General features: G+C 45.6%; 1 protein-coding gene across 1 annotated transcript in view; it reads right to left on the bottom strand.

The window, feature by feature from the left end:
* The window catches only part of itgav (integrin, alpha V), a 27,652-nt gene that overhangs the window by 6,098 nt on the left and 9,054 nt on the right, over nt 1-12,500 (bottom strand). Inside the window, exons 4-24 of the mRNA XM_079358205.1 lie at nt 11,830-11,944; nt 11,177-11,238; nt 11,010-11,058; nt 9,541-9,663; nt 9,233-9,277; nt 8,386-8,429; nt 8,217-8,273; nt 8,012-8,064; nt 6,894-6,969; nt 5,740-5,869; nt 5,560-5,657; nt 5,201-5,294; nt 5,069-5,114; nt 4,326-4,433; nt 4,040-4,095; nt 3,777-3,931; nt 3,531-3,668; nt 3,378-3,445; nt 2,937-3,081; nt 2,482-2,574; nt 2,250-2,323 (exon numbers count right to left, since the gene is read on the bottom strand). Of these exons, the coding sequence (XP_079214331.1) occupies nt 2,250-2,323; nt 2,482-2,574; nt 2,937-3,081; nt 3,378-3,445; nt 3,531-3,668; nt 3,777-3,931; nt 4,040-4,095; nt 4,326-4,433; nt 5,069-5,114; nt 5,201-5,294; nt 5,560-5,657; nt 5,740-5,869; nt 6,894-6,969; nt 8,012-8,064; nt 8,217-8,273; nt 8,386-8,429; nt 9,233-9,277; nt 9,541-9,663; nt 11,010-11,058; nt 11,177-11,238; nt 11,830-11,944 (1,829 nt within the window). The remainder of the gene's footprint in view (nt 1-2,249; nt 2,324-2,481; nt 2,575-2,936; nt 3,082-3,377; nt 3,446-3,530; nt 3,669-3,776; nt 3,932-4,039; nt 4,096-4,325; nt 4,434-5,068; nt 5,115-5,200; nt 5,295-5,559; nt 5,658-5,739; nt 5,870-6,893; nt 6,970-8,011; nt 8,065-8,216; nt 8,274-8,385; nt 8,430-9,232; nt 9,278-9,540; nt 9,664-11,009; nt 11,059-11,176; nt 11,239-11,829; nt 11,945-12,500) is intronic.

Raw genomic sequence — 12,500 nt, 5'->3', positions numbered from 1 at the left:
TTTAGTTCACATCTTGACTTTAGTTTACATCCTGACTTTAGTTCACATCCTGACTTTAGTTTATATCCTGACTTTAGTTTGTACCATGACTTTAGTTTATATCCTGACTTTAGTTTACATCCTGACTTTAGTTCACATCCTGACTTTAGTTCACATCTTGACTTTAGTTTACATCCTGACTTTAGTTCACATCCTGACTTTAGTTTATATCCTGACTTTAGTTTGTACCATGACTTTAGTTTATATCCTGACTTTAGTTTGTACCATGACTTTAGTTTACATCCAGACTTTAGTTCCATCCTGACTTTAGTTTATATCCTGACTTTAGTTTACATCCTGACTTTAGTTCACATCCTGACTTTAGTTCACATCCTGACTTTAGTTCACATCCTGACTTTAGTTCACATCCTGACTTTAGTTTACATCCTGACTTTAGTTTCTATCCTGACTTTAGTTTACATCCTGACTTCAGTTTACATCCTGACTTTAGTTTACATCCTGACTTTAGTTCACATCCTGACTTTAGTTCAGATCCTGACTTTAGTTTACATCCTGACTTTAGTTTACATCCTGACTTTAGTTTACATCCTGACTTTAGTTCCATCCTGACTTTAGTTTACATCCTGACTTTAGTTTACATCCTGACTTTAGTTTACATCCTGACTTTAGTTTAGATCCAGACTTTAGTTTACATCCTGACTTTAGTTTACATCCTGACTTTAGTTCCATCCTGACTTTAGTTTACATCCTGACTTTAGTTCACATCCTGACTTTAGTTCACATCCTGACTTTAGTTTACATCCTGACTTTAGTTTACATCCTGACTTTAGTTTACATCCTGACTTTAGTTCACATCCTGACTTTAGTTTACATCCTGACTTTAGTTTATATCCTGACTTTAGTTTAGATCCAGACTTTAGTTTACATCCTGACTTTAGTTTACATCCTGACTTTAGTTTACATCCAGACTTTAGTTCCATCCTGACTTTAGTTTACATCCTGACTTTAGTTTACATCCTGACTTCAGTTTATATCCTGACTTTAGTTTACATCCTGACTTTAGTTTACATCCTGACTTCAGTTTATATCCTGACTTTAGTTTACATCCTGACTTTAGTTTACATCCTGACTTTAGTTTACATCCTGACTTTAGTTTATATCCTGACTTTAGTTTACATCCTGACTTCAGTTTACATCCTGACTTTAGTTTACATCCTGACTTTAGTTTACATCCTGACTTTAGTTTACATCCTGACTTTAGTTTATATCCTGACTTTAGTTTACATCCTGACTTTAGTTTACATCCTGACTTTAGTTTATATCCTGACTTTAGTTTAGATCCAGACTTTAGTTTACATCCTGACTTTAGTTTACATCCTGACTTTAGTTTACATCCTGACTTTAGTTTGTACCATGACTTTAGTTTATATCCTGACTTTAGTTTACATCCTGACTTTAGTTTACATCCAGACTTTAGTTCCATCCTAACTTTAGTTTATATCCTGACTTTAGTTTAGATCCTGACTTTAGTTTCTATCCTGACTTTAGTTTATATCCTGACTTTAGTTTGTACCATGACTTTAGTTCACATCCTGACTTTAGTTCACATCCTGACTTTAGTTTACATCCTGACTTTAGTTTCTATCCTGACTTTAGTTTCTATCCTGACTTTAGTTTCCATCCTGACTTTAGTTTATATCCTGACTTTAGTTTATATCCTGACTTTAGTTTCCATCCTGACTTTAGTTTAGATCCAGACTTTAGTTTCCATCCTGACTTTAGTTTGTACCATGACTTTAGTTTATATCCAGACTTTAGTTTATATCCTGACTTTAGTTTGTACCATGACTTTAGTTTATATCCTGACCCGACCATGGTGAATGTTGGGATGTTTCCACTAAATAACGTTTTATTAATCTTGAATCTTAAACTGAGGCATTTAGTTGACCTGGCGAGGTGGTCTGCTGTCCTAGAAGCCGCCACACAGGGGCGCTGCTGTCTCATGTCTGAGACTTATGAGTTAGAGCTCGGCTGTACTCAAAGTTATTTCATAGGTATGAACAGAAATATTTCACACAGCTGAAGTATGACTTTCAAAAGACCACACACACACACACTGACACACACTGACACACACACACACACACACACACACACACACACACACACACACACACACACACACACACACACACACACACACACACACACACACACACACACACACACACTCTTCAGGTGTACTGCACCTGAACATCTGAAGGTCAAATTTGACGGATGTGTCCTCCTGCTGGTTCACACTGAACTTCAGCCCTGCCTTAATCTGACCAATCAGAGAGAAGGGAGACAGCAGAGGACCAATCAGAGAACAGGGAGACAGCAGAGGACCAATCAGAGAGCAGGGAGACAGCAGAGGACCAATCAGAGAGCAGAGAGACAGCAGAGGACCAATCAGAGAGCAGGGAGACATTATTCACTGACCACAGTTCCTTGCTTCATCGGGTTTCCCAGATCACACACAGCAACCTTGGTCTGGTTCTCCTTCTTGTAGGCGCAGGAGAGTCTGCTGAGCCCCTGAAATCACAAACGACATTTCCAACCAATCAAATAGGATCAGAGTGGGAGCCTGCTGTACGAGTGAATCCTGAGAGCAGCAGCTGGAGCACAGGTCTCTTTAGTTCAGCTCAAAATAAAAACAGAAATATGAAGATTAGATTTGAGCACTGACTCCACAGAACAGACGTTCCTCTTTCTAAGAGTCTGACATGTCTTCACTTCCTCTTTTCTCAGAAAACAAACCAGTATATTCAGAAGTCACCTTTCTCCTGAGTCATGACTTCTTCCTGTCTGATAAAGAATCTACGGTGGCCCTGAAAGTCACCTTATCAAACAAACATATGTGTGTGTGTGTGTGTGTTCAGGACCGGTGAGGCTACCTGGCCGCGGGCGACCTCGGTGAATTCGGCCTGCGGTGGCACGATGACGTGCAGCTCGGCCTCGTACGCTCCCTCTCCTTTATTCTCAGCGACGATCTCCAGCGTCAGAGCGCTATCGTCTCCGATGAAGATCTGCTCGCGGTCGCTGCAGGACAAAAAAAAAAAAGGACGTTTAGGTTCTGATCCAGTCGAACTGAATAGAACTTTTTTTATCCTTTCTCGATGTTTTTTTTATTTTTTAAAGTTGTATTCCTTCAGTCCAGAGAGAGGAAAGAAGAGCAGGGGACGACCTGTGAGGGAGGAGCCACAGGTGGGATTTGAACCCGCATGGGGGGTACGCACAGACCTCGAGACTACTAGGGACTCAATGTTATCTTGATTGATGAACAGATTGATTTTTCGTGCAGTTATTTGGAAACCGTCTCAGGGTTAAAGTCTCACCTCTTCACAGACAGCCTCAGGTCGGGTTTACAGATGTTGTCCTCTCCACAGTCCAGCAGGATGTGAGCCTGACGGGACAATGAAAGGACAGATGACAGACAGTGACAGCCTGACGCTCGGCCAGTGTTATTAAAGCATCAGCTGAGGCCTGACCTGCTTGGTGATGTTGGACAGCGTGGACATGTGCAGGATGGGCTGCAGGCTGGTGGGATCTGCAGCCCGCTGATCGTTCAGACTGAAGTCCATGGCCACAGAGATGGGAGTGATCTTATCTCGAAAGTCTTGGTCGTCCTGACGACAGAAACATCCAGTTTAAATATCAGATCCTGATGTAGCATGTTTCCTGTGTTTGTCTGGTTTGACAGTTTCTTCTTCTGTGGTGTGTAAACAGCGTCTCACCCTCAGGTAGACGAACAGCTCCTCGCAGGAGGGGCCTTTCCCGTTGGAGACCATCATGTTCTTGGAGTAATGAAAGGCTCGATCGTGCAGGAAGAGGACACGTTTGGTCGACTCCTTCTGCTTCAGACGATCCAGCTCCAGCTCCACCTGGAAACCTGCAGGGCCACCGACCAATCAGAGACCAGATCTGACAGCTGCGCCACCGCACACTCAAAAACATAAACATTCTGTGTCTTTGATGCTGCAGGAGGAGTTTGACTCACTGAGAGTGGCCGAAGCTCTGACGCCGCTGACCTTCAGACAGTACTTCACCTTGAAACTACACACACACACACACACACACACACACACACACACACACACACACACACACACACACACACACACACACACACACACACACACACACACACACACACACACACACACACACACACACACACACACACACACACACACACACACACACACACACACACACACACACTGAATCAGTGCTCATCAGAGTAGCGTCGGAGTGAACGGATCCTGATCAGGTTTAAGACTCACCAGGACACGTGCGTGCTGGTTCCAGGGAGCTCACACGTCTTCTCCTCGGGGTTGATGATCTGAGGCGTCATGTCCAACGTGGCGTTCACACGGATCACAGGACGAGCTCTGACACACACACACACACACACTTTCAGAGCACTCCTACTCTTGTGGCTCTTTGTGTCTTTGTAGGAGAGACAAGACAGGATCGAACCAGAATCAGGGTCGGGTTTGAACCCGGGTGGCCCGCTACAAGGACCACAGCCGCTGTACGTGGGACGCACAAACTAACCACTGGGCCACTAGCCTCCTTTGAATCTATTAAATCAAGATGTTAACGAACTACAATGAGTGGTTGGTTTGAACACAAAGCTGCGTGCTCACTGTGGGTAATACTCAGACAGGGCACCTGCTCAAAGGTTGAGGTTAAAGGATAAAACAACTACAGCTCCCATGATGCTTTAGGGCATTAAACAGGCTGATAAAGGAGAGGGATTCTTTTCATTTGACTTAATCAGCACTCAAAGGGTTAAAAAAAAGTCCAACAGCTGCAGCTCTTTGATGTCAGAGGTGGCCTCGCTCATTATGGTCCTCACACACCGCAGGGGGGCGCACACACACACACACACACACACACACACACACACACACACACACACACACACACACACACACACACACACACACACACACACACACACACACACACACACACACACACACACACACACACACACACACACACACACACACACAGTTACCTGTATAAAACAGCTTTGTCGGCTCCAAACGCTCCAACTATTAAATCTGAAAGACAAAAACAGTTTTCTCACAGCAGCACATCTAATCCCTGCTGTGTGTGTGTGTGTGTGTGTGTGTGTGTGTGTGTGTACCTGGGTATCCGTTCTTGTCTATGTCAGTGTTTCCTGTCATGGAGTATCCGAAGCTTGAAGGCATGTAGCTGGACGCCCATTTACCCTGCACGACCTGAGAGAGCAGGCAGACAACAGAGGACCAATCAGAGAGCAGGCAGACAACAGAGGACCAATCAGAGAGCAGGCAGACAACAGAGGACCAATCAGAGAGCAGGCAGACAACAGAGGACCAATCAGAGAGCAGGCAGACAACAGAGGACCAATCAGAGAGCAGGCAGACAACAGAGGACCAATCAGAGAGCAGGGAGACAACAGAGGACCAATCAGAGAGCAGGCAGACAACAGAGGACCAATCAACAACAGTTGGTGGTGTTTACCTGTGAAGGTGTGGGGTTGGGCCCCTGAGGGCGGCCGTTATGGATGTAGACAAGACCGTACCGATCTGGACCCCCATACGGAGCAGAGACCGCCACGTCTGCAGAGAGAGAGGGGGGGGGGAATCAGAGACAAGACACATGCAAGAGGGCTGTGTGTGTGTGTGTGTGTGTGTGTGTTACCATTGAATCCGTCCATGTCCAGGTCTCCCAGTGCCGAGATGGCAGAGCCGTATCGGGCGTAAACCTCTGACCCGGTGAGCTGCTGAGGAGGGTGGAAGGAAAACCCACTACGACCCAGGTACACAGACACCTGAGGAACACACACACACACACACACACACACACACACACACACACACACACACACACACACACACACACACACACACACACACACACACACACACGCACACACACAGGAGCAGAATCTAAAGTTAGAAGGAGGACATACTGGCTGCTGCAGGTTTCCTTCATGATCACACAGGAAGAGAGCAGCTCTCTGATTGGTCCTTTAAAGTCTGAATAGTTTCTAAATTTATGACAGTTAACTTGAAGCTTTTTTTCAGCAGTCGGGGACTTTATCAGTCGGGGACTTTATCAGTCGGGGAGTTTATCCTGAAGGAAATATTGGTCTTAAAATATGAGCAGGAGGAAACTAAGAGTGGAACATCTTGTTCTCTATTGTGGAAGTTTAAGTGTCAGATATGACTGTTTTAGTTTATCTGCGTCTCTGCTTCCTCTTGATGGAGCGACGTGACACAAACACACACACACGTGCTTGTGACAGATACGAGTGTGTGTGTGTGTGTGTGTGTTTCCTATCCTTTGTGTCCTCTGTGCTCTCTTGTTTTTCAATTCTCACTTTTTTATATTTGATATTAAAGAATCATTTCTTCCTCATAATGTTCTCAGGAAACACAAAGGTGTGTGTGTGTGTGTGTGTGTGTGTGTGTGTGTGTGTGTACATATAAATACAAAAACAGACGTCTATTCAAAGCTCTTCAGAGTATGGAGGAGATAAAGATCATAACTCATCAGTGTTGGGTTAATCTATAAATAAAGTATGATGTCTGTGGTATGAAACCGCCTGAACACAAACACATCCGCTCGTTCTGAACCATCAAACAACAGGCTTTTATTCTGAACGTTCACACGATGTTTTCTGACTTCCTGTCCTGCTCGATCTGCTCTCTGCTAAATGGATTCTCCTGACTCTGACATCGTGCAGAAACAGAAGCCTGCCGACCCCGGGCTGACGGAGGGAGAACACACACACTGAATAAAGCCTGGGATGTGTCTGTGTGTGTGTGTGTGTGTGTGTGTGTGTGTCGTACCTGTCCGACCTCCCTCAGTTTGCCGTCAGAGCCTCGGTCCATGAAGAGAGGAGCTCCAACCAGCAGATCCACAAACCTGACACAAACAGGAAGCAGAGGTGTTAAAATCAGCTGTTAATGATCGTTTTAATCTCTGATGCCCATATAAGGAGTGAGTGAGGTGAGACAGGAAGTCAGCGAGTCAGTGAGCAGAGACGCTTCAGACGTGTTATTATCGTCCAGTAGAAACATTTTAAACACGCCATGTTTGTTCTCTCTATCATTAACACTTGTGATCTGTTCTGTTTACATCAGCTGTTGTTCTTCTTCTGCTGTTTTTAATTTGGCTGCTCGACACATCGCTGACTCCAGATGTTTTTAAACTGCAGCTGTGTCGACTGTTAGAGAGATTATTTTAACAACATCTGTCTGTGTGAAAACATGGACGACATGACAGCTACCATCAAGTGAGGCCAAAACATTTAGAGCTCCCCCTGCTGTCTGGCTGCAGTAAAGGTCATAAGCCCCGCCTCCTCCATGTAAACAAATAATTGTCACATACTTTATGTTTTTCTGTCTTGATAGTTACTTCTTATCGCACTGATTTATGTCATGGTGTTCATTTTTCTAAGACTCTGCTATCACCTGTGTCATTGATGTGTTAGCATGCTAATGTTAGCGCTCTGTAGTTAGCTGGTAGCTGCTATCACCTGTGTCATTGTTGTGTTAGCATGCTAATGTTAGCGCTCTGTAGTTAGCTGGTAGCTTCAATCACCTGTCATTGTTGTGTTAGCATGCTAATGTTAGCGCTCTTTAGTTAGCTGGTAGCTTCAATCACCTGTGTGTCCTGCACCTGTGTTAGCATGCTAATGTTAGCGCTCTTTAGTTCGCTGGTAGCTTAATGTAAACTGACACAGAATGATCCAAATAATCAGTGAGTATGTTCTTCTTCTTCTTGACTCAAACAGCTTTTATACACAAGGGGAGGAGCCGGCCGTCCCGTCCATGTAAACACAGCTCTGACAACAACACAGCCAGCAGGACTCCAGCTTCTCCCTCACTGGAGACAGTCAGGACTGGATGTCTGGTATAATTCAGCCTTTACACATTTTTACTCCGGAACAGCTGAAGAAACTCACCCGTCATTATTTACATCAGTAGCAGCAACTGAGTGTCCGAAGTACGCTGCCATCTGCAGGAGAAGAGAGGGAATTATTTAAACAAGTAGGTGAACACAGACAGTCAGTCTGAAGAGTCTCAAAAGAGCTCTGACACTTTTTTAACCTGAACAGGAGATGAGACCTTTAAGGTTCTCTCTGGTCTTTAGTGTTGTATGAAGCTCACCTGTGTTCCTGTGAAGTTCAGCATTGACTCCATGTTGTTGCCGTTAAAGATGTTCACCTGAAACATCAAACAGAACATTAGCGACTCCTGCGACACGTTCACCTCAATCCATTGATAACTGAAATGAATGGAAAAAGGTGCTGAGATGTGTGTGAAGTGTATCTCTTACATAGCCGAGCGCTTTCTCTCCACGAGGGACTCCGGTCACATAATCTGAGGACGAGAGACACGTAGCATGTTAGCTTTAAAGAAACTTTCCACTGCTCTTTATCGGCATTAATTATTCTTCAATCAAACATTTTATTAATTAATTAATAAAGATGATGTTCCAGCAAAGGAAGGAAAACGTGCAGTGCTGTCATCAGATGTTTAAAGGAGCAGTCTGTAGCTGTCTCCCCCCCTCCTCTCACACAGGTCAGCATGTGGTGGACACTGTAGCTTCAGTGTTTAGCCAGCTCTGCATGTAGAGACACTGTAGCTTCAGTGTTTAGCCAGCTCTGCATGTGGTGGACACTGTAGCTTCAGTGTTTAGCCAGCTCTGCATGTGGTGGACACTGTAGCTTCAGTGTTTAGCCAGCTCTGCATGTGGTGCACACTGTAGCTTCAGTGTTTATCCAGCTCTGCATGTGGTGGACACTGTAGCTTCAGTGTTTAGCCAGCTCTGCATGTGGTGGACACTGTAGCTTCAGTGTTTAGCCAGCTCTGCATGTGGTGGACACTGTAGCTTCAGTGTTTAGCCAGCTCTGCATGTGGTGGACACTGTAGCTTCAGTGTTTAGCCAGCTCTGCATGTGGTGGACACTGTAGCTTCAGTGTTTAGCCAGCTCTGCATGGGTCTGTAAAGCTTTCTGCGTTCTAACCTCTCTCCATGTTTCAAAAGCATCTCCAACATTGATCCTAGTTTGAGCAGCTCTCTCAGGTTGACTCGAGCACGGAGATGGTCGAGGTGGCGTGCAGACAGTCTATAGTTTACACATGAACACGGTGTGTTGACTTTGTGATACAAACGTTCCTCACCTTCTTTCCCGTCTTCGTTGAAGTCCCCGACAGTCACAGAATATCCTGAAAAACATGGAGACGAGGACTCGGTCAGTAAAACATCATGATGTGTGGAAACAGAGCGGATCAGTCTCATGACCTGTGGAGGTTTAAACTCTGAGTGTGTCGTCTTTATGTGACTGCAGCTCATCTGTGTCTGCATTGGATTTCATCCACACAGGAAATAAACAACAGGACAACACATGCTGAAGGTCAGAGTGTGTCTGGATTATATTTACTGATAGGTGTGTGTGTGTGTGTGTGTGTGTGTGTGTGTGTGTGTGTACCGAGGTAACTGTCGTCATACTGGGCGCTGGCAGACTTTGTAGAGAGGGTGTTTCCGTACTGGGTGATGTAGTCTTTGTTAAAACGGGTAAAAATCTCAGAGACGTCATCGGAAATCAGCTGACCTGAAGACAGAGAGAGAACATCAGAGAGGTTTAAGACAGACTACATGAGAGGAGAACATGAGGAGGACACGAGAGGAGGACATGAGAGGAGAGAGGAGGACATGAGAGGAGAGAGGAGGACATGAGGACACGAGAGGAGGACATGAGGAGGAGGACATGAGGAGGACACGAGAGGAGGACATGAGAGGAGAGAGGAGGACATGAGAGGAGAGAGGAGGACATGAGGAGGAGGACATGAGAGGACATGAGGAGAACATGAGAGGAGAGAGGAGGACATGAGAGGAGGACATGAGAGGAGAGAGGAGGACATGAGAGGAGGACATGAGAGGAGGACATGAGGAGGACATGAGGAGAACATGAGAGGAGAGAGGAGGACATGAGGAGGAGAGAGGAGGACATGAGAGGAGGACATAAGGAGGACATGAGGAGAACATGAGAGGAGAGAGGAGGACATGAGAGGAGGACATGAGAGGAGGACATGAGGAGGACATGAGAGGAGAGAGGATGACATGAGAGGAGAGAGGAGGACATGAGAGGAGGACATAAGGAGGACATGAGGAGGACATGAGAGGAGAGAGGAGGACATGAGAGGAGGACATGAGAGGAGGACATAAGGAGGACATGAGGAGGACATGAGTAAAGAAAGGAGCGTCTGATTTGAGTTTGTTTACAGGCTGGTTCAAAAAAACGCTCAGTCTGTAATCATGGAGCAAAGAAAAAAGTTAACAAGACACTAATCACAAACAGACAGGGTGTGTGTGTGTGTGTGTGTGTGTGTGTGTGTGTGTGTGTGTTGACTCAACAGGAAACAATAATTAGACTAACACACCCCAGGAAATGTGTGTGTGTGTCTGACTCAGCGATTAAGAAGAAGTCAGTGACACACCCTCAGACAAACACACACAGGCCCCGCCCCCTTCTTCTCCATCACAGTATGTGTTCATATGAAGCAGGCTGTAAACATGTGTGAACACGGGGCTCAGGTCTGGACTCCTCACCTCATCAAACCCACAATGACACAAGGCGGCGTGCTCATGCTGACCCAGCAGCTTCCACAACCACCGAAAACACTAAACATCTCTGCGTCATCGCCGAGGTCTGAAGGAGCCAATCAAAAGTTTCTAAAGTGTGTGTGTGTGTGTGTGTGTGTGTGTGTGTGTGTGTGTGTGTGTGTGTGTGTGTGGGGGTCTGAGAGGTTTCTGACCTTCCTCTGCAGCAGCAGCACTGTCAGGTAACCTGCAGAGCTCCATGCGTGTTGTTTTGTGTCGCTATGGCAACCATTTTCATGTTGAATATTTAAAGTTTGGAGAGGCTCACAGGAAAGTGTCTGACACACACACACTCACCCTGCCAGTAGAAGCTGCCCGGTCCTCCCACCACCACTCTCTTCTCCTTCTGAAAACACACACACACACACATTTACTACAGACGTCATGGAGGGAACAGGCTTCATGATAACATCTTGAAGCCTCAGCACGCACGCACGCACGCACGCACACACACTCTTTCTCACCTTGAGGAAATCAGCGCTGAATCCAGCCTGGCAGAATCCCTGACCTTCAGGTGAGTTTGCACCTGGACAGAAAGACAAAGACAGAAACGTGTCCATCGGTCACTTTGTTGATTGTTTTGTAGTTTTCCATGTGACAGTAAAGCGCTGCATCTTCACTTTCATCATACTCTAAAGAACTACAAAAATAAAAACTACAAACATGGATGTGTCAGCTCAAAGTATGACCCCAGAGGACGTTGTATACGGGGAAACACGGCAGAGATGAGGTGTCTGCAGTGCATGCTGGGAGATGTAGGCGCTAGCAGCGTGACGGTGCTACCGCTGCAACATTTATGTTTCAGAATGTTTGAAGAATACTTCCTGTTTATATTCTGAGAAGACCTGATCCAGGACTCCACACCTGAAAGATTCAGCTGCTCCCATTCAGCTGCACAGACTCACCTGCACAGACTCACCTGCACAGATTCACCTGCACAGACTCACCTGCACAGACTCACCTGCACAGACTCACCTGCACAGACTCACCTGCACAGACTCACCTGCACAGACTCACCTGCACAGATTCACCTGCACAGACTCACCTGCACAGATTGCAGCTTTACTTTGATGTGAACAGAAGAGAAAAAAGCAGAGTTGATAAAAAGAGCACTGACTCGATCTGCACGGCGAGTACTCGACCACGGCGTCTCCTTTCTTCAGGAAACACGTTCCCACTGGCTCTCGCTCCGACTTGCCGTGCGTTGACCACTGATACAGAGGGGCACACGCCTGGACAACACACACACACACACACACACTTTTAATCTAACAAACTTGTTAACATCCTACCCCCCAACAGAGAAACTAACACATTCAATTCATTCGAATCTAAGCTCACTTGTTTCTCCCGGCCTTTAAACAGGCTCCTGTTCAGATGCGTGTGCATGTACGTATGCGTGTGCATGTACGTATGCGTGTGCATGTACGTATGCGTGTACGTATGTGTGTACGTATGCGTGTACGTATGCATGTGCATATACATATGCGTGTGCATGTACATATGCATGTATGTATGTGTGTGCATGTACATATGCATGTATGTATGTGTGTGCATGTACATATGCGTGTGCATGTACATATGCGTGTGCATGTACATATGCGTGTGCATGTACATATGCATGTATGTATGCGTGTGCATGTACATATGCATGTATGTATGTGTGTGCATGTACATATGCGTGTGCATGTACATATGCGTGTGCATGTACATATGCATGTATGTATGCGTGTGCATGTACATATGCATGTATGTATGTGTGTGCATGTACATATGCATGTACGTGTG

Source organism: Symphodus melops, assembly GCF_947650265.1.
Source record: "Symphodus melops genome assembly, chromosome: 12".
Classification (NCBI taxonomy): Eukaryota; Metazoa; Chordata; class Actinopteri; order Labriformes; family Labridae; genus Symphodus; species Symphodus melops.
Note: the sequence above shows the minus strand (reverse complement) of the source record. Positions and strands in the feature narration are given on the sequence as shown.